Source organism: Caenorhabditis elegans, chromosome III, assembly GCF_000002985.6.
Source record: "Caenorhabditis elegans chromosome III".
Classification (NCBI taxonomy): Eukaryota; Metazoa; Nematoda; class Chromadorea; order Rhabditida; family Rhabditidae; genus Caenorhabditis; species Caenorhabditis elegans.
Window position 1 is genome coordinate 9,249,373 of NC_003281.10, and position 21,182 is coordinate 9,270,554.

Consider the following 21,182-nt stretch of genomic DNA (forward strand, 5'->3'; position numbering starts at 1 on the left):
CGAAATTCACATTCCTCAATCCCGCCGAAAACTTGACACTTCATAATTAATACATGAGCTTTAAATTTCCCGAAATACTTGAGTTTCCACACGAAAATAGTTCAAAACTAAACGTAAAAATTGAAAATACAAATAGGAAAAGTTCTGGTATAGAAAAACCCACGGAGCTCTTCCATTGCATGAATAAACATTTTCATTACCAAAAAGTGGGCGAGACATTGCATGCATACTGCATATTCAATGTGTATCCACAAAGCCCATATTAATTTATGTTCTTTTTTACATTTTTTGTCGTTTCGTCATATATTTTTGTTTCATTTTCAGAAAAGAAAAATCGGAAATGTTTTACAGAAACTGGGAGTCCTTTTAGGAAATTGCCGAATGTCATCATATCATATATTTTTTTTCTCATCAACTTTTCTTGGAAATCATTTGTATCATCTGACCTCGGACATGTTCCAATCTGGTCACCTTATCATTCACATTTCTTACCTCATCTCATTTGTATTCCTCATTTTGCTCTTAATTTTCAAGCCAAGAAATAGTGAATAAACAAATAAATAAATTCATTTGCCCCATTTTTGTAGTAGGTTTAATTTGCGTTCTGAACTTTAAAATCACCCCGTGATTTCGGCTTAAACATACAATTTTGCGGGCAATAAAAAATCAACTGTAGTTAGGTGAAATTAAAGTTTTAACTCCCTCAGCGTATTTTAATTTTTCTGGCTTCTCTGGTTCTCACGCTTCAGTAAAATAAAGTTTAGAATAACTCGAAAACAATTCAAAATTAAAAAAAAAACAAAATGTTGTGTAAGAACTGTTAATCAATGATTTTAATCGTTATTATTACTTTAAAAAATATTAAAAAAATTGTGAACGCGGTTACTAACTTTTCTTAACACATCTAAATTGTTTCATTAAAGAAACAATTTTATTTGAAATGCTACCGTATTTGTCTGAATGTAAACAATTGAAAATAATAATCATTTGAGTATTGTGTTCACCTCACTACTAGAATTTACTTCCCGAACACCAGTTAAAATTTTCACCTTATTTTCAGACTCGGGCGTAAATTTGTTTTTGAAATTAAATGTAGTGAGATAATTTGCTTGAAATCATTTTAAGAAAATATTTTTTTGGTCATACTTAGTTGAGAATTTGGTAAAACTTTGATTAAACGTTACAGAAGCCTGAAAGTCGAGCAGGAAGTTGGCTGTAAATGACAATCTGGAAACAATATTCTTCGACTTAAAACTGAATAGTTTCAAAAATGACTGAGGCAAAAAACTAATTTCTGTAAGAAGAACAAGCTTCACCCTATACTCTAACCATTCCCTTTTTATCGAACAAATAATATTCGCATCTGCTCATTGCATGCAGGTGTCCTTTTTCCCTTCTCTGTCTATTCCTCTCATACCAACCGACAGAATCGTTAACCAAACCAGCCTTTCTCTTTCATTCTTCATTTTTGGTACCAATAATTTGATTTGTATTCACATTTTGTCTTTTTCTATATTTCACTTTACAGTAGATCACGGGTGTACTATAATTCTTGTTAAAATAATAATTTTCAGAAAACCCTCAATTGTTTCTTCAAATTGTTTTTAAAAACTCTTTTGCTTACCAGAGTATTTTATTCATATTTTCCAATTCCAGGAGGACCACAAAAATATGCCATGGTGTCATCCAAGATTTGCGCCGATAGTCTACATACTCTTCTTCTACGCGTTGTACATGCTTCTTGTATTGCCAATCACAGAACTGTTGGAATTTGTTCTCAGAGCATTTTTGGGCATTGAATCTAGAAGTCACTCTCAATGGTCACGTTGGATTTACGGATTTTGTTTGTTGACATTTCTTCCATGCTATGCAACAGTGTTCTTTATTAGTTGGAGAAAACATCGAGCGAAACCCTTGTTCACACCAAAATGGAAAAACAGGCATGCTTTTGAAGTTTCTAAAATTCAAATTTGTTTTTGCTGAATGTGTGATGAATAAAAAATATCATACAAATAATTTCGAAAATTATCATTCTAGATCACCAAAGTCCATTTTTTCAATCACACAGAATTCACAATATCAACTGATATTCCATTTTTAAGGCAGAGATAGTATTTTTTCAGAGTAGAAATCGCTTTAGGTCGCCTCTGCTCAATTTTCCAAATATCATAGCAATAAATGAAAAACGATTTAAGTTTTTTACTTACCTTTGGAAGATGTTGAAAACTCTGTTCTCAACTATTATGAGACTGGAAAATCCTGCAGAGTTTACTGAAAAATTTGGCAATGAACCAGAATTTTGGATCATTTTATTATGATTTTCGGTAATGTCTGAAAGTGATCCTCACTGACGATACTCCATCTTCATTCAAAAATGAAAACAAAAATTAAAATCTCGATGTCTATAACCTAGAATAATTACAGTAATGATTTGGACGAAGACGATGTTTTGTGCACGATATGCTATGACATAATTGTTGAAGTATGTTTTAATAATATCTTCTCTGAATTTAAGTGTTCCAATTCACCCAATTTCAGCCCCACACACTTCGTTGTCAACACTCTTTTTGCAAAAAATGCATCGATCAATGCCTTCCTCTCACACGAAAATGCCCTTCCTGTCAGCAATGGGTTTATTGGAGCAGAAAAAATAAGTGAGCGTTTGGGTGAAGTATAAAATTGTTTCAAATGTTATCGATATAATTATTTCCATGTAAAATTCAAAATAATTGTCCTGAAGATAAAACGTTTTTAAGAAGTTTAGAAAGTTTCAGGAATTTAAATAAATTGCACATTGTATTTAGTATAATTAAATTGACAGCCCGTTTTTTACATTTTCAGTGAGACATGCAAAACTACAAAAACGTATTTTGCAGAATATTCAAGGAGAAAGTATTGCGATGGGTCAAAGAAAAACAAAGGGAAGATGAGTATGAAGAAGTGATGCAGTTGAAAAAGGAGATGAAGCCTGTGAAAGTTGGTTGTATGGCAAGATTCTGGCCATTCATTATTCCATTTTTTGAGGTAAGGTTACGGTAAAAATGTCTTACTCAGTTAAATTGCAATGTGCACATGATGACCCTTTAATCAACATGAACGCAAGAGGGCATAGATTGAACGAAATTGTGCCGCTATGGCCGAACTTTTTTTTTTGAATGACGATGTCCACAATCAAAAAATAAAATCTGTGATAATTTTTTGAGCCAAAATACTTCTGTTTGGTGGAAGCAAATTTTTGCAGGTTCCTGAGCGAGAACATCACCGTAATCGTCAAATTCGTCTCCGCCCAATCAGAAGAGCTGCCATCCAACCAGCTCCAATTCACCTAAACGAATCTCTTGTTGTCGAAGTTATTGATGAAATTGAAAATGTGCCGGTAAATACTCAAATATCCCCTGTAATGCCCCCTGACGAAGAGTCCAATCCCGTTGAAATAATTACTTGTGATCAAAACCAACAACCTGTAGATGTTGTCTAATGTACTTGTATTTCTCATATCTTGTATGTATTATTTTTATCTTCATGAAACATGTTCATGCATATTGGTAACCCTACGATTTCATAACAGTTCTGCTTTCTCTCAGCTTTAAAACTTGTTCCGTATTCGGTGTCTTGTGGTAAAAAAACCATGAATTTATAATTTCCATTGTATGTGAACCAGGATGTCTTTTTTACAGAAAATTCGTTCAAAAACCTTTGTAGTTTCCCATCATAATATGCTTATTGTTTTTTATTAATAAAAATTTAAACCAATTGATACTCCAGGGTTTTACATTTTGAAGATTTTCTAACGCAGAATTCATGTTCGAAAATACAAATTATGAAAGAACACAAAATTTGCAACAAAATGGCTACGGGGTTTTCAAAAAATGGAAGCCAGATATTAATTTTTAAATATTGGAAAATCTACTAATTCTGCATATAAATGGTCTATCAATATAGATGGCCAAAATACTGCCTGTATTTTGTCAGGACTCAAAAAGAAGACGGAAGAGGTGGAAATGAACGGAAGTGCTAATTGGAGACCCAAAATACTGTCTGCATTTTGTCAGGTCAATTTAAAAAAAAGAAGAATTAGGCGTAAACCGAAAAGTAGTGAATTCAAAACACCACTGAGCAACCGCCCGCCTACTTAGACCCCAAAAAAATGCCGGTATTTTGTCAGGACTCAGAAGAAAGAGTGGAGATTCAGAAAAGATATGAAAACCTAATGAGACCTCAAAATATTTTTGAGGAAGTATCAGACATAACGGATTGATACGGTATTCTCACATACCTTTTTTCATTTGTTTTCAAGTGTGCTCCCTAATGATTCTAAGTACAGAATTTACAGAATTACTGTAATTCATGTTTGTTTCATGTCTTTCAATTTTATAAAAGTTTACATTTCAAAGGAACAGTTCAGTTTTAGAAAAATTCAAAATTTGATGCATTGGATTGACTGTTATTTAACTATTGGACTGACTAGGAGAAGATTCATCTTGAAGAAACCTTTTCTTTTCATTTTTAGATAAATTATATGGTTTTTTAGACAAAATGTCAATAAAAGGCAAACCTTGTTCGTACATTTTTTAAAAACAATGTTAGCCATCAGAGAAAAATATTTCGAATTTGCCTTTGAAGGGACCTTAATAACATCTCAAAAGTTTATTGAAAAAGAGTAAAAAGTTGAACATTCGACGGCCCATTTGTATGGAACACACTGAGATTCTTGAAAATTTTGTCAAAAATAACGAGTTTTTCTTTCCACATAGCTTCTGGGATTATTTCTGAGCAGCCCATTAAGTTTAGTTACCAGTTACTCTGGTAGATATTTGCAAATAATCCCATACAAATACCCGGCTAATAATAAAATTTTACTCCTAATTCGAAACCACTAACCCATACATGTCAATTAGCAAGAATAAAGAAATTCACGCGTGGGAAACAATGCCGCTGTGTCCATTCATAAAGGGATGACCACCTGCTTCTGTCGGATTTGTACCTCAATAACATTGCGATTTCTGGGGCAGGTGTCTCTCGATCCGAAAAAAAAAAGATTTTGGAAATTGTAAAATTCAGTTTTTTCAACACAATTTTCCTCTCAACTTTTGTTTTTCCCATGCTCGTAATCTTTGCGAAAACTTTTTTTTTGACAGTCTATGACTGACAAACCGTTAGAAATGTTCATGCAGAACCAAAAAAAAACATGTAGAAATATATACATTTTATAAGGTTTTCTGTATATTTTGTTCATATTTTTGTATGTCTGATTAAGCCAAAAATTCTTGACATTAGTTATTGTAGTTCTGTGAAATTTTGGTAAAGTTTTGAGACTCTTCTGATTACATTGGAATTGTAAAAAAATATTCCAAAATTTTTTGACAGTAAAATTTTTGCAAAAATTGTGAAATCACCGTATTTTCTATAGTACATCCCACTTATAATTTTTGGCATTGTATGTATGTAGGTAAGAAAATCTGAACAGATAAAAGTACATAAAATGTTCTATAAATAATGAAGTTGGGATTGTACTGATCTCTTACTGATAAGAGTTCAACTCGGCAACTCATCTGTGCACACATTATCCTCTCAGTACTTCGTGCCATTTGAACTATAAAACCAACATTATGTTCAACTTTTTATCATACCAAAGTTTGCACAACGTAGTCTAAATGTGAATCACAATTTGCATGTGTGTGTGTGTGTGTCTAAGCGTGTGGTTCCCAGGTCAGATACAATATTTCCATTTTCGAATGTTTGTGCAACTACATTTTTGGAATACATCCCGAAATTTAAGCTTTTTCAATTATTTTTCTGTCAGGAAAATGACGATAACGTCACTTTTGACCCTATTGTCACATGAAAATGTGCTCTCTCAGACCGTGATAAGAGCATCACACTTTTTTTGTTGAAAAGAAAACGGGCCGCCCCATGTTCTGAAAAGTCGATGCTCTGTAAACGAATTAGTTTCAAGATACATTCTAGTGACAAAAACTTTGAGACGAACGTTTAAATATGAAAACAGATGTGTCATGACCATTTAATGTTTTTCACTTTATTTTTGAACTTGTTGTTGTGTGTTCAACCTACAAGGAAAGGAAGTTAAAATTGTTTAGGCCTAAAAATTTTTTTAAAACACGTTTTCAGGATTTTACAAGCTCAAAAATTATACCAACTGATTCAAAAAGCTTGAATGAGTTGAAGCTCATTTTATACATTTTTTTTCTATATTTTTCGACAAAAAATTTCTGAAAAAGAAAAAATGTTTGCAAAATGCTCAAAATAAAATTCAAACCTTGGCCTGGTTCTTATGTATGCCACTAATTTCACTTCCTTGCTTTGTTAAAAAACTGGCAACATGATATATATTGTATTTTGGTTCAATCACTGAACGCACAGTTGAACATGATGCAACAATCAACAGCGATATCTAGTGGATAAATGCACAGAACGTACAAAAACGCGCAACTTTTTTTTTTCTTGAAAACTTAGTGACCCGCCAACTTTAAAGCTCTAATTTTCAGAAATCATAGATTTCAATACTCCTTGAGTTTCATACAACTCTTATCACCCAACTTTTCTTTGCCGACCGCTCCGAAAATGATCACAATCTTTAAAATTTCATAAATTCTGGTCATCAACAAGGTTGCTTTCTTATCAGTTCTCACTGTCCTTCGTTTCATTCAACTATACTCCCCAGCTGATCCTTCACTTCTTCCCAAAGTTTATCGCTAAAGTTTTGAAATGTTTCGAAAGTTTGAAAATGAAAATGCATTGCTTTTCGTTAAAAAATACATTTTACCTTTTGAATCATAAAACATAGGAAAAAAACAGAAAATTGAAAACATGACTATTGTGAACACATACATTTTTAATAACTTTGATTACACCCAATATCAAATTGTTTTTTTACATTGAAAATAAGAGATATCATAAAAGTTGCCAGTGTATTAGAACAAAAATTGATCAGCAATAATTGATGATACTATAGTTTTTAATCATTGTACGTACAAAATTTTTGACGATATAAATATAAGTTCAAAAAGTAATTCAAAAATTTTATATTTATTTTCCAAATTGATCTGCTCCTGCACTTTCTATGTCCTCTAAATGGCCACGCGACACAATTCAAAATAAACATCGTCATCTTGATAAGACATTTAATTTTATATTATTGTCGCAAATACCATACACAGCCACTGAAGTATTATTGTTTAGTGTTTCAAAGATATTGTTTTCTAGATTCTATGTTCTATCTCGTTTTCTTTTTTTCTCTGTAACAAAAAAATTTGATCCACAGGTTTTGAAATTTAAACCTTTTTAACTTATCTTACTAGCTAATTTTTTCGTGGAATGCCCACAGTAAAGTTGGTACAGGAAGTTGTCAATGTATAACAAAAACTTGCCAAAGTTCGGCAGGAAATTGCGAAAAACTGGCAGGAAGTTTCCTTCTTTTCAACTGTTGATTCAACATTTCTGTCTTTCAAGAATTTTTTAATTTTTAAATCAAAATGATAGTTGACTAATATTTAATTATTTCATCCTACCATAAAATTGTATATTATCTTTCCCACATTTTGGCGTTCAATTCTTATTCTTTGTAGCTAGAATCCAAAACTCAAACTTATATTTTTCCTCTTACAACATTTTAATTTTCCCATTAGTCATTCCTCCATACGCTTCCTCTCCCCCCTCCGTCTGCTCATCAATTCATTTTCCTTTGTTTCCATTCGAAAAATGGGGGAAACTTGCAAAAATATAGAACTGTTTGCACAATGACACTGTTTAGCCCCCTCATTCGAATCTTTTCTCTCCATATGTTCTTTATATGCGTCATTTTCCGTTTTGAGTTAAATATTCCTTACTCGCACTCTTTTTCTATAAGTTTCAAAAATGTCTTTTCTAGCTTTTCGAATGTCTCCTCACAAAGATTTTCAAAGTTCATCAACGCCGGTTCCAGTTTGTATGGTAAGTTTCAGACCGTTAGATGCAAAATATTTACACAAAAAACTTGAATTCAATTCCAATTTTTCAGGAGAATGATCCAAACTGCGATCTTTTGAGGTACCTTATAGCACTAGCAATTTTCATTGGACTCATTGCAATTTTTATGTTTGGCTGTAAAGCTGCGATGAGGCTGTTAACACGAAAAAGGTATGTCATTTCATGACGTTTAGTTCTTCAATATTTTGCTAGTTGAAATGTGGGTTAGAAAACCAAGTTCCGGGCGACCACTGATCAATGTTTGCAGATAACAAAAGTGGAAACAGGGAGGGAGTGATTTTTAAAATTTTAAATGATCCTTGTGCAAAAAGGGATTGCAAAATTTTTATGTACTAACTATAAGTGTATTTTGTAATATAGTTTTTCCTATTTTGAAACAAATTGAATCACGTTGTAAATTCATTATACTGTAAATATACTTCAGTTACCGTATTTTCTCTATTAATGCTGCTCCCCATTGTTCCACTTTAAAAGGCTATAACAAGATTTATTTTGAAGATGTCAATAAATATTCAATTGCCAAACTAAAGAAAAATAAATGAAAATTATTTTTTAAGTTGGCAATTTTTCAATCAATACTAAAAAAGCCGAGATATAAGCAGCCAAAATTTAGAAATGATGAAATAAAGACAAATTTGTTATGCCACTTTTTTAAAAAAGTTTTCACAATTTCCTACTGTTGCAACATTAAGAATCAAATATTCTAATAAACGGACATGAAATGCTTTGAATACTTAAAATTTACAATTAAAAAAAAGACGTCTTCATAAAAAAAAGACGTCTTCATTTGAAAATTTTAGCCGAAAATACCAAATTTTCCAAAAAACTTGTCAATTTACCGAAACTTTAACTAAAGATTTTTATTTTCAAAAAAACTTTCGAGAATTTTGGTTAAAACTTGAGAAATTCAAAATCTCTTTCAAAAACAACAAATTGCAAAATTTTCAGACCCCTAAAAAAGTAAAAGAACGGCAAAGTTGGAAGGCATATTGCCGATCAAAAGCACATGGGAAAGTCAACCTTTCCATTGAAGTACACAATTGGAAAAGTTGAAAAATACTATTTTTAATATCAAACATTTTTTGCCATTTTGTTATTGCTCGCTCTATTTGCCCTTCAATTCGGTCCTTTTCCCATCTCTATCTACTATTAAAATAGTACAAAAACACAGCAACAAATGTACATTTTCTGTATATGCTCGCTTTAGTCTCAATTTTTTGTTGGGAGGTGCATTCAAAACAAAACAGGCATCCGGCTGCTCCCGCAAAAAGGCTTCATATTCGTTTGTTATCAATAGTTTTCCTGTCGAAATTTGATAATACATATGCGCCAGTTCTCTACATTTTAGTGGTGTTTTTCTGTCATATTTGGTCATACTTTTGTCACACCCAACATAATGTGTTTTTTTCTACTTTGTTTTCTAGATTCGTTCAGGTAAATCTTATTAGATTTGTTCAACAAAATATTTTAAAACTAAATGCAATTCATTTTCATTTAGAAAGAGGTTTTCATAAGTTTCAACAATATTTTGATGAAATATCGTTTGAAAAATCAATGTCTCGTGATTTCAGGAACCGAGACACAACTCAAAGCGACACCGATGTCATATACCCAAGAGATGGTTAGTTGTGATTTATGTTTAAAACTAAAAACCAAAAGAGTGTACTTAAAAAAAAAGTTATACTCAAAACTTGTATATGAATCGGAGAGAAATCATTAGAAATCATACTGAATTTCTATTTTACATAAAAAAGAACAAATTAGGTGATACTTTTTTAGACTCAAGCTGGGCATTTTTACTCAATTTAGAATAGCTCATCTGTTGGGAGGATCAAATATTCATACTTTCAATATTTAATTTTCCAACAATTAAAAAAATTCTTTAAGGCTGTGCTAACTCACACTTTTCTTTATTCAGATCCACGTGCAAGCAGAAGTCATCAAAACTTTGGATTCATGGATCCTCCACCACGATATGAGCAAATATTCAAGCGAGGAGGTGGTACTCCATCAGTCATCACAACCAGAGAAGCTCCTAGCGTAACGAGATCTACAGGAGATGGAAGTCTGCCGCCAAGTTATGAACAAGCTGCGTTAAACGCTAGAAGAGAGAGGTGAGTCTGTTCTAAAAGTCATAAAAATTAAGAGCACAAGATATCGATTAGATATGCGATAAAAGTAGTAAAAGAGCAGATAAAAATTCAGTTGAATAATGAGCTCACCTAATTCCAGTCGCCCCCAACTGCCACAAGGCACTCTCCGGGAAGTTCCGCTGACCGCGATTGACATGGAACAGTGAGTTCATACATGTTTTTTCTCTCTATAAATATAGTTTCAGCCCCGCCATGTCAACACCGTCTTCTACAGTTTTGGACATGGAATCCGAGATCACAAATATTACGAACCATGCTCAAGCATGTGTACACAGATACGACGCAAGTCATGCCAATGGTAAGTTCTCATACTTTTTATTGAACATATTTTAACCTAATCTTAGCTTCAGAGGTTACTCGAACTGCCGTTGCAGTTACCACAGAATCCCCGGCTCCAGCCCAAAGCACTTCAAATGCTCTTCCAGAACTTGAAGCACCAGAAGGTGGACCACCTGGATATGATACAATTAGTCTCCACAATGAGACAGTTTCAACTCGATAAGCACGTCCAATCTCATCTTTTTATTGTGATTTTAGGTTTAAATTGATCTCACAAATGCTCATTACCATTCTCAAAATTTCTTTGACACTATTTTCGACTCCTCCAAACCCATTTGCCTATCACGTTTGCCATTTTTTTGTCTGTATTCGGTTATTGCATAATTTTTCATTTTGTTTTGTCAAGAGTGAAATAAAATTTATTAAAAATTGTATTGAGAGACATTGGAAAAAACATTCGTCGTTGTACAGACATACAGGTGACATGAGAGATCGAGGGGAGACAATTTAATGCAATAATATCTTGTAATAAACAGGGAGTGCGGGGCGTAACTGAGACACAACCGGACCACAAAGAGCGGGATTTTAAGCGATAGTCATGTGTACTAAATAGAGAGATACTACTAGGAACACACAGGTATTGATAAAAAAAATACCAACGATTCCTAGAGTTACGAACTTACTTTGCGAGATTTCAAAGAAAACTAGAGAAATAATTGATATATTAAAAAAAAACAGAGAGCCTACAAAATCACATGACTAGACCAATTCCAGAATCCGACGTATTTCCAATTCTCGACGATTCACTCTTTATCGTTGGCTCGCCATCATTCTCAATTGAAATTGCAAGTCGTTGAGATATAGATCCACTCCTACTCGAGATGATCTCATCTGGAGCATAAATTACGTCATCTGCATGATTTTCTGGCAGGCGAATATGGCTGGTGTACATCGAGATCGTTGAACGATTCATACTATCGTCGTCTGGAAGTTTCAGAATTTTTATAGGAATGAGGATAAAATATAATAAACATACGATGTGAAGATGTGGAAAGTCTCTGGTCTCCACCGTTGCTTGTTGCCATAGAGATTGGACGACTTCCAGATGCGGAAGATCTTGATCGGAATTGTACCTTGGTTCTGCAAATGGAATGCATCGTACATTATAAAAGTGAGCCCGGAGGCTGGTAGGTTTCAGGCAGGCGTCCGGCCCTTTAATTATGTCCCTATTGGAAGCCCTATTGTAAACTCTCAACAAAATCTCTTACGGTGTGCTGAATCGACTTTCCATTGGAGCTGACATGACGCTTGTAACATTCGGATCATCTCCATTCTCATATTTAAACTGCATTAAATCAAAACTTCTTTTCATCGCCTCCTTCTCCTCCTCATCATGAATCTGTTTTCTCCGCAGATCTTCAATTTGTTGGACGAGAATTCTGAATATTAATTTTAAATTTTAAAGTTAGATCAAATATTCTAAATATCTTCTAACTTTTCTCCATTAATTTTCTGATCCAGCATTTGCTTGTACTCATTAGACTTATGCTTCCATTTGCTGATTTCGAGCTCTTTGAGAGGAATCTCGTCGACTTGAAGTGAAAGCTAAAATTTTTAAAACTTAAATTTTAAAAAATGTATACTGGAACTATACATTTTGATTTTTCTGTCGGAGCTCCTTCATTTCAGCCGATTTCATTTCAAGCGCAGTCTGAAGCGATGAAATTTCTTTCGTAAGCATCTGGTTCCTATGATCACAATCATTTGCAAGAGCTGCTTGTAAGACCTTCTTATCGACATTCAGTTGTTCACACTGCTTTTCAGCTTCAGATATTTTCTCGTCAAGGCAAGCTACGACCTTCTGATGTCGGTTGTTCATTGCGCAAACTTCCGCTTCACGACGCGCACGTTCTTCTTCGAAATTCCGCTCAAACTCCTTGTTCTTCTCGGCAATCTATAAAAATGTTCAATTTGAAAGTTAGTTAAATGTCTCAACAGAAAAAATTTGCTACGTGGGAACTAGAATTGGCAAACCGGACTGAACCGGAAATTTTGCGGTGTAAAAATTTAAAAATTGAGTGAATGCTCGAAAAGTGTCAGTCAAACAAATTTGGCATCACAATCTTCCAACATTAAATTGGATCAGAAGTAAAAGTTTGACTATATGGTTCAGGCTGCGACCAGGCTTAACCCAAGTTTGCCACATCTTTTTGGTAAACATTGGATCAAGCTTATTTCAAACTTACTAAACATAGCCTTTTCATCAACTTCTGATCTAATTTAGTAATGTTTGGTCAAGAAGCCAGCACCAATGTCCATGGCTTCTAGTCTTACTCACCTGAGTTTCATGTGTCTTCTGTAGACTCTCAACCGCATTGGCATGATTCCGGATAACTGTAAAAACGAGTAATAAAACAGGAGCAGCGCCAGCAAGCACAGAGAACAGGGATGATGACGTGGAACATTCTTTGCTCACAAACATGCAAGCACTGAATGAGAATGCGGCGATTACTGTTGCCGCAAGAGTAGGAATACGTGTGGATTGATGACGCATGTGTTGGTATTGGTTAGACGAGAGAGAGTTTTAGAGCGAGGGAAACGCTTTCGTGGGTATTGTTTCGGGTGTTGAAAATGGCTAGATGGCCGTTCGGATAACATCATTTCTTTTCCTTTTCTTCTTGCTTCCTAAACAGCCCCGGTCGGAAAGCAGGAAAGAGATGAGAAATCACTTGAACCGGGCATAAAGACATATATATGACAAAAAGAAAACATTAAGCGGAGGATTTCCCGATTGCAAAAAAAGCTAATAATTAGTTTCCTTATGTGAGGGAACATCTTTTTGATATAAAAAAGTATGAATTGGGGAGGGAAACTTAACATAGCCTAACCTAATAATAAGGATCATGTTTCAAAGTTTATGTTGCTTTTTTAAATGATGAATATTTATATTTTATAGGGACAGTAGCGTCAGTGGGAAAATTAATTAAAGCTGCTTGTACAGTGCTAATGTGCAACGTTTCATATTCAAAATTTCAAAACTCACCTTGTTGATTACTGTTTTTCATTTGCTCCACGTCTTCCTCAAACTTCTTCCTTGCTTCATCAAGCATTTTCTTCAAATCCCCAAGTTCTGAGACTTTCTTTTCTGAAAAGTAAAAGCATTGCTATCCCCTTCCATCTTATTCAATTTCCTCACCATATTGCTCACTAATATTCCCTAATTTCCTCTCGTTATCCTCATTTATTCGGTTCATCACAATAAGAGTGGCTTCGAACGCATGAGTGGAGTGTTGGAGGCGTGATAGTTTCTCTTTTTCGTCTGCAAGTAAAGGAAACGTAAAGGAAAGCTGCACAGCTCAAAATTTTTTGCCTTGTTATACTGAAAACATTTACAAATCATCGTTTTCTCTTTGTTGTGTCAAAGTTAATTTTCGGGAATTCATACAGAAATACAGAAAATTTTATGTAAAACTATAGCAAATAGAGAAGTATTTGTAATATTTTAAAGTTTTCAATTTTATTTGAAAATTTTGAGAAGTTGCTCAAAACTGACTTAAATATCAATGTTCCAAGAGGTACACTCACTCGATTTTGACGCAATTTTTGAGCCAATTTTGGAACCTTCCAATTAAAAATAAAATTATATCCAGAATGTACAATTATTTGTCTATAATTCTACATACCTTTCAAAAAAGCTGTACAAAACTATTAAAAAAATAGAGTCTTTTGTGAATGCACTGAAAAATAAGTTTTCACATCTAAAAATATCCTACCTATTGGTGGATTTTTTTGCTTTTTGGCTGAAGTTGTTGTAGAAGAGGATGACGTTTTCCGAGGACCTTGAAGCTTTCCTCCGGCAAATGAAGAAGTTGGGAATGGTCCCTTTGAGGCAGAAGATGTTGATGGAATTGAAGATACCACTGGTTTTTTCTCCGCAGTTGTTGGTGGGGATACCACTGGTTTCGAAGGAATTTTCTTCTCTTTTTCAACTCTTTCTAAAAATTGGTTTTAGAAATCCTGAATGAAATTTTTTGGATAAAAACTTTTAAAAAACCTTTTGCTGGCGGAGCCACATACAACGGCTTCCTTTCCTTCTTCTGTCTTTCAACTGGTGGAGTCGGAGAGGTTTTGGCTTTGGCATTCACGGTTTTTAAAGGAGTTTTTGTAATTGTTCTTCGTGGAGTTTCAGTCATTTCACCACCTAGAATTTCAGTAGTTTGATTAGACATGAGAATACAAATAGAGATGTTCCACAAAATAAGTGGGGGAAGTATAGGGAAGAAGCTATGAAGTTCCAGCAGCTAACACATTTCTGCTATATTATGAATGGATGACAACTATGTCTTTCTCTCCTTTTTCACATCTCCAAAAACTTTGTTGACTCTCTAGCTTACCTTCTTTATTCTCCTTTTGTGGAGCTTTTGGTGCTGGCGGCGGAAGCAATGAAACTCGACTTTTGATTTCCTTCTTTGGCTTCGTTTTTTCCGCCTCAATGGATGCCTGGAAACAAAATTGACCTTTTAGATGTCGTGTAGATTTTTGGTTTTTAAATCGTCCAAAAAATGAAAACCCATTAAAAATGTGCTCACAAAACATTGTCGATCAAGTTTAATTTATTTTATTGCCGCAATATTTGGTCAGGTAGTTGAACACGTAATTTTTGCGGGTAAAATATTACATAGTTAATATAAACCTATTGGTGAATAAATTTGGTTATTTATTAACTAAACATTTATTCCAATTAGCATAAAAACGACTTCAAAATTTTTTAGAAAATGGAATCCTTTACAGTAAAAAATAGGAAATTACTTAGTATCACAATTTTCGAAGTTGAACTTTTTTTTTCTCCGTATTCAAATATTTTAGAGAGCACAAACCTGCACCAGTGTTCGGCAATTCTTTAAAAAGTAAGACTCTTTGAAACTTGGCAACGCTGAACATTTCCAAAAGTCCAAACGTTTTTTGAAAGAATTTCACATGATATTCGGTAATGTATTATGAGTGTATGTTTACAAAGAAACCACTGGCGGTACTACATTAATTTTATTGAATCTCCTTCAAAAAAATACTCACTTTCAATTGCTCCATCATAAGCTGATGCTTGCTCGGAGCCTTCTGTTTGACTGGAAACTTCGGAGGTGGTGGTGGTGCTGCTGGCTCTTCTTTCTTCTTCACAACAGGTTTTTCCTCCATCTTTTGTGATTTTTTAGTAGGTGACTGAAATTGATCAATACACCTAATTGTTTATTATCAAAGAGGTAGGTGCTCCAGAAACTGCACTGATAACTAAAAATGCGGAAAAATGTATGTATAGGAAGTTTGTTTTGCTTTCACTTTTTCCAATTCCAAATCAAACATCACCATTTTGCATAAATTACGAGAAGAGAGAAATCGACACGCCCGTTATTCAACCCACACCCTTTACTTTTTTGGGTAGGAGAAGAACTAATTGGAAATATCCAACAATAGAGGAAAATGTATAGAAAACATTTCTTAAACTCGAGAAAAAGTATAGTATTGGATTTATAAACAAAAATTAATTATTTTCAGCTTTAAAAATGGTATGTATAAAGAAAACATGCAGAATTCAAATATGAAATTTTGTTGAAACGGGAAATTTTCCCATGACTGTTTTTTTTTCGCATCCTCCCTTTCTTTTCAACTTGCCTTGTCACTTTTTGTGTCATCCTTTTTGGAACTGGAATCACTCTCATGGGATACCATTGAGCTGCCCGACGGAGATTGTTGCGGCGGCGTTTCGATAGAGTTGTCCAAGTTGCCTGAACATATCAATCATTCTCATTCACTCTATTCAAACTGCTTACCATTTTCTCGAATCTCCACTTTTGGTGTTTCTGGTTCCACAAATGTTGTTGTTGAGTTCTTATTCGAAAAATTAGCATTCAAATCATTTGGAAGTGGCATTGTTCTCGTCTCGACGAGTGGCGTTTCGAGTTCATTCTCGTCTTCTATTATCGGAAGATGCTCGACGCCGATTCGCGACTCGCCGAGCACAATAGACGATTGCACTGAAAAAAAATTTATTTGAAAATGAAAAAATGAAGTTTGATTAGAAATTTGAAATAGCGGAAGGAATCAGGGATCAACGTTTACCAAATTTTTTTTGCGATAATTGCAACGGATAATTTAATATACAATGTTTTTTCAATTTTTCGCCGAAAAAACTCACATTGCTCTTCCCTCCGTAATGCTTCTCTATCAATATTGAAAACTGATTGAACCATCGGGACACTCATCAAATCTCCGTCATCATCTATTGGTAGCTGAAATATTAAAAGTTAAGAACATAGGCCGATACAGGATTTAACTTACCCCTTTCCTCACGGTAAAAGTACAATTCGAAGTAATCATTGAATCTGCTATATCGCTCCAGGACCCGTTCGAAAACTATAAAGGAATAACATAAAGATTTTAATTAATCTGGAAATAAATCGAAGCCAACATTTTTACAAAAGCAGAAGTTTAATGTATATAAAAATTGAAGTACCAATTTTTAAACTATAAAAAAATCAAGTTGCGGTTGCCACAAACGCACGTGCAGGTGTTTTGTTGAGCCATCAGTCAGGCAGGTAAGAAATTTTTCAAAAAAAGTGATGTGGGAAGAGAAGAGAGCTCCAGCATAGTCTCACAAAACACACACACTTTACAACGACATGACCGGTCGACCGGAATAAACGGATAAAAGATAAGTTGGAAGATTCGTTTTTTTTTTTTGAAAAAAAAGTTGGATTTAGAATGAAGCAGCTTGTGAATAGAAAAGGTGGATGAACGACGAATTCTTTGAATACTTTCACATGCATTCAGCCGTGCTATTATTATTATTATTATACATGTACACGTGAAGTGGCAGAAATGGACAGGAAGTCGGTGTGCAACAATTCTCTCACACATTTTGGTCACTCCTAGGCTATTTTGAGAATTTGGAATTTGAAATTGGAATTCGATGTTGGTGAAAGCCACTTTATTCAGATTTTGCTTATGGAATTCAATGAGTCATAGATATACGGGGACAAGGGACTCAAACTGAATAAACAATTGGAAACAACTATGTATGATCATATGACACTGGGATTTTGCATCGAAAATATAAACTTTGGCGTGTGATTGACTAAAAAGAAATATTAATTCAAAAACCTAGTCTAATTGAATTTTAAGCGAAAAAAAAAAAACAATCAAAACTATTTAAAATTTCATTCACTCGATCTAAATTTATTGAAGGTTTTTCAAAAAATTAAAAATTCCCAAGAAGTTTCCTGAATGTTTGTCTAATCTTAAACATCTTAAAACGTTCAAAATCTACAAAATTTAGAGTTTACAGAAAAAAAAAACTACAGACTTTGAAAGCAAAGAAAACAGGCACTGAAAAAACTGAAATAATTTCGGAAAAATTCTGAAAACTTATTCACCCAACTGCTAAAAATATTTCAGACTTTTTTGAAAAAATTCAAAATTTCCAAAAAGCTTTTAAACTATTTTAGAAAAAAAGAAAAACCAAAAATAAATAAATCAAAGTGATAAACGACAACAACTACAACATCTACACAACAACCACAAAGAAGCCACGTCACAGACTCATCGATCAATATTCAATATCTGTGACGTACCATAGATCCGTCCATCATATCCGAAAACATGGACATTTGCATTGGATCGGTCTCCGGTGGACGGCATTGTTTTGTTGGAATTGCGATAGGTTTAGTGGAAGATGAAACATAAACCGACGTGGACATCACGTCTTCTTCCGGTTTACGCTCTTGAGTCAATGGATTGCGTAATTGAAGAGCCGGAAGAGCAGATCGTGAGAGACGCTGTTAAAGAATGAAGGAAGTGTAAGTGCAATTGGATATCAAACTTGGAATTAGTGAAGTTTTGTGATACCACATTGATGATACACAAGACCTTTTTTTCAGAGTTGTTTTGCAACTCAGTAACTAAATTCTGTGTTATGTCGGGAAAGAAGTTAGAAGGGGGGAAACATTAAAATAGTTGGCAACTGGCAATTTAAGACTTACGTTTGACGGATTTGGCGGGGGAGGTTTCGGAAGTTCTTCTGCATCCAAAGTTACACGAAATATAGGGGCAAAGATTCCATGGTATGGTGTAGCGATGAAATATGAAACACCTGAGAAAAAAGGAATGATAGAAGTGGGTCAGTTAGTTAAACCTTGAAAAGTTCCATCGTGTTTTCCATTTGGTTCCAGCAATTCAATTCCACAGAACATTCCATCTTTCCCATGAATTGGTCCAACATATCGAAGAAATCCCTTTCCGACGTTCACAACATCAACAAGTCGTCCGATGTCGTGAGCTGTGACCACTTCCTGAGGATTGTCCGCCTGGAATTGTGAAGAGGGAAAATGTGCAAGAAAAGCTATTATTGTAGAACATTGGCAGTGTGGGTGCGTTTTTAAAAGTAAAAAAAACTAATATGATTTTTTAAATTTAAATTTTTATTAGCAGTTCCAGAATTCTCAGTTTTCATATATTCGAATCGATTTTCAAACCAATTTATAATTATTTTTCTCGGAAATTTTAAGTTCTGTTATCACTTTAAACTATTTGTTATCAATAAAATTCGCGCCTCTTTGTCTCAAATATAACAAAATGCCAAAGTACATTTCTTTGTTGAATAAAAGATATAACGGAACATTATGAAAAAAAAAAACGACTTTCCTTTGTTTGCAGTTTGCAGAAAGTGTAAACTTTTATATATAAAAATTTTGAAGCGGCGTTGGCAAAAATAGGATTAAAATGTAAATTTAGATATATCTCTGGTATCTAAATTATTAAGCTTCTCAACTCGGAAAAATTTCAAACATTTTCTAACACCTTAAATCTTCTAGAGAGTGTAAATATTTAAATAGAATAAAATTGCATTTTGAAAATTAAAATATAATATTTTGGAACTTCATGCTTTTTATCTGAAAACTGGAAGTTTGTTTCGATTTTTAAATTTCTTTAAATTTAATTAAAAAATCAAAGTTCTTAAACAGTTTCTCGGTTTGTAAAAACCTCTCCTCTAGTGCTGAAGTTTTCAAATAATATAGCAAAACTTTTCAAATAAAATTATGGATTATTAAATAAATTTTTTAATGCCAAAAAGTGGTGAAAACTACATTTTTTCTATTATAATTTTAGATTTTGGCCAAATAAAACCTCACTAAAACTAAATTTTTTCCCTAGTTTTCAAAAAAACTAACTACTCACCGTTCCCAAGTGCGACTTATTCATTGTATGGGACGTCTTGACGCCTGAAACAAGTGGTAAATGGTGATCAAAAATGGAATGAGACAAAAAAGAAAACAGTGATAAGAGAAAAAAGGACATGAGAGATATAAAAATGGACAGATCATGCGAACTCAAAGTGACACTCTCTCAGGCGGTGTGTCTCAAGAATCTCTCATATGAATCGGAACCTTTTTTATGATCACCGTAAATCAAAAGCGATTGAATTGAAATGGACTGGCAACAGACTGTAATATAGACACATGAGGCTGTAAAAGAGACATAGACGAACTGAGAAGCACGGAGAGAGGGACAGACAAAAAAGCAGTTTTTCGCGCAATGACCAGAGAATTAGAGAATTAAATTGAATTGTTGTATGGATGACTGGGTACTTGAAAAAATAGTGAAGTAAAGTTTTGAAAGATGGAACTGGACGTATTAGGAAAAAATATAGTATCAAAAAAAAAAGTTAATGCAGTTTTGGAAAAAAAAGTTTTAAAAGTATTGGTTAATTTACTAAATTTTCCGAAAATGGGGACTTATGAGAATTTTCAAATACCCTTTTTTCCAAATAAAAGTCAAACCATTTGTGATTAAAAAATAGGAAATCCTCGACTATTTTCGAACATTTTTTTAAACACATTTTTCGATTTTTTCGATTTTTCAATTTTCAGAAAACTCAAAACAATTTCGTTATTCAGCTTTCAATTTTTCCATGAAAACCTTAGTTTGGAACTCTAGAATTTTCAAATTTGAATTTCAATTAAAATATAAAAAATATTGAAGAAACTTAAACATTTTTGGTCGACTTCCAAGACTGTGATAGGTGAGAAAATTTAAGAAAAAAAATCGAAACGTTTAAGAGGAAACTTGGTCATTTTAGCAACAGTTTCCCTGAGTCGACACTCAAAAGATCACAACAGACACTCTGCAAAATAAATAAAAAAAACTGCTTCTACATTAGCACCATCTAAACTTTTACCTAAACTGTTCTCTCCCGAAATGTGTAAATTCTCAAAAACCTCGTTAACCTACTAAAAGTTCCCATTTCCCTTTTGTTCGACAACCACGGTGAAACTCAAATATTTAGTTAAACAGTTGCCCGATCCCTTTCATCATCAGACGGGAAGCGAAACAAGAAACAATATATGTAACTAGTCGATTCAAAAGAACACGTGTTTATACAGGCCACCCGCTTCGAAGAGAGGGCGAACTGATAGAAAATTCATGAGGAGAGCATCTCATTGGAGCAAGAGAGCAAGTTGTAGTTATGCCGCATTGTTGCCGCGCAGAATAGATAGAGTGAAAGATAAGAAGAGAATTAGTGACATCGAGTGAGAGTAAAGGAGAGGGAGAAGCTTATATGGGGGTTTATAGAAAGTGAGTAAATGATGAATGTGATTCTTATCTTTTTTCTAAAAGGGAAAATCAGTAAAATGCGTTTCAAATAGTTTCAGATAAACTGAGTTATTGTATTAAAATCAAGATACTTACATTTGTAGTCCCCAGAGCTGTCAG

At 33.8% G+C, this 21,182-nt stretch overlaps 3 protein-coding genes and 2 non-coding genes across 8 annotated transcripts; 4 read left to right on the forward strand and 1 right to left on the reverse strand.

Annotated features, from left to right (window-relative positions):
- The first annotated feature begins 1,656 nt into the window (after positions 1–1,656).
- On the forward strand, positions 1,657–3,754 carry T02C1.2 (RING-type E3 ubiquitin transferase). Its single transcript, NM_001027569.4, has 5 exons — positions 1,657–1,940; positions 2,425–2,482; positions 2,539–2,654; positions 2,877–3,024; positions 3,242–3,754. The coding sequence occupies exons 1-5, from the start codon at positions 1,672–1,674 to the stop codon at positions 3,476–3,478; spliced, it is 828 nt and encodes a 275-aa protein (NP_001022740.2). The 5' UTR covers positions 1,657–1,671; the 3' UTR covers positions 3,479–3,754.
- A 4,134-nt stretch (positions 3,755–7,888) lies between these two features.
- M01A8.1 (uncharacterized protein) lies at positions 7,889–10,852 on the forward strand (the record flags this gene model as incomplete). 3 transcript variants are annotated; one of them, NM_001268053.3, is made up of 7 exons in its annotated part: positions 7,889–7,950; positions 8,018–8,136; positions 9,558–9,607; positions 9,905–10,100; positions 10,219–10,281; positions 10,325–10,437; positions 10,490–10,852. In NM_001268053.3, 7 exons carry the CDS (start codon positions 7,897–7,899, stop codon positions 10,639–10,641), a joined length of 747 nt encoding a protein of 248 aa, NP_001254982.1. The 3 variants fall into 3 exon arrangements, with proteins under 3 accessions (NP_001254982.1, NP_001254983.1, NP_001254984.1); NM_001268054.4 differs by lacking the exons at positions 7,889–7,950; positions 8,018–8,136 and adding an exon at positions 9,203–9,420 and having other exon boundaries at positions 10,490–10,851; NM_001268055.3 differs by lacking the exons at positions 7,889–7,950; positions 8,018–8,136; positions 9,558–9,607 and having other exon boundaries at positions 9,943–10,100; positions 10,490–10,641.
- Positions 10,823–19,690, reverse strand: clip-1 (CAP-Gly domain-containing linker protein 1 homolog). Of its 2 annotated transcripts, NM_001027511.7 has the most exons (20): positions 19,647–19,690; positions 18,604–18,775; positions 18,452–18,561; positions 18,044–18,247; positions 16,752–16,826; positions 16,609–16,702; positions 16,244–16,447; positions 16,086–16,198; positions 15,492–15,635; positions 14,813–14,918; positions 14,473–14,619; positions 14,192–14,413; positions 13,615–13,737; positions 13,462–13,563; positions 12,757–12,812; positions 12,073–12,372; positions 11,914–12,023; positions 11,687–11,857; positions 11,455–11,558; positions 10,829–11,402 (listed from the first exon to the last, which is right to left on the reverse strand). In NM_001027511.7, the coding sequence occupies exons 1-20, from the start codon at positions 19,668–19,670 to the stop codon at positions 11,170–11,172; spliced, it is 2,814 nt and encodes a 937-aa protein (NP_001022682.1). In that variant the 5' UTR covers positions 19,671–19,690; the 3' UTR covers positions 10,829–11,169. The 2 variants fall into 2 exon arrangements, with proteins under 2 accessions (NP_001022683.1, NP_001022682.1); NM_001027512.8 differs by lacking the exon at positions 18,044–18,247 and having other exon boundaries at positions 10,823–11,402.
- On the forward strand, positions 13,137–13,313 carry M01A8.3. The gene has a single exon (NR_052599.1). It is a non-coding gene; the product is annotated as an Unclassified non-coding RNA M01A8.3 (non-coding RNA).
- On the forward strand, positions 15,632–15,771 carry M01A8.4. The gene has a single exon (NR_052600.1). It is a non-coding gene; the product is annotated as an Unclassified non-coding RNA M01A8.4 (non-coding RNA).
- Positions 19,691–21,182: the final 1,492 nt, after the last annotated feature.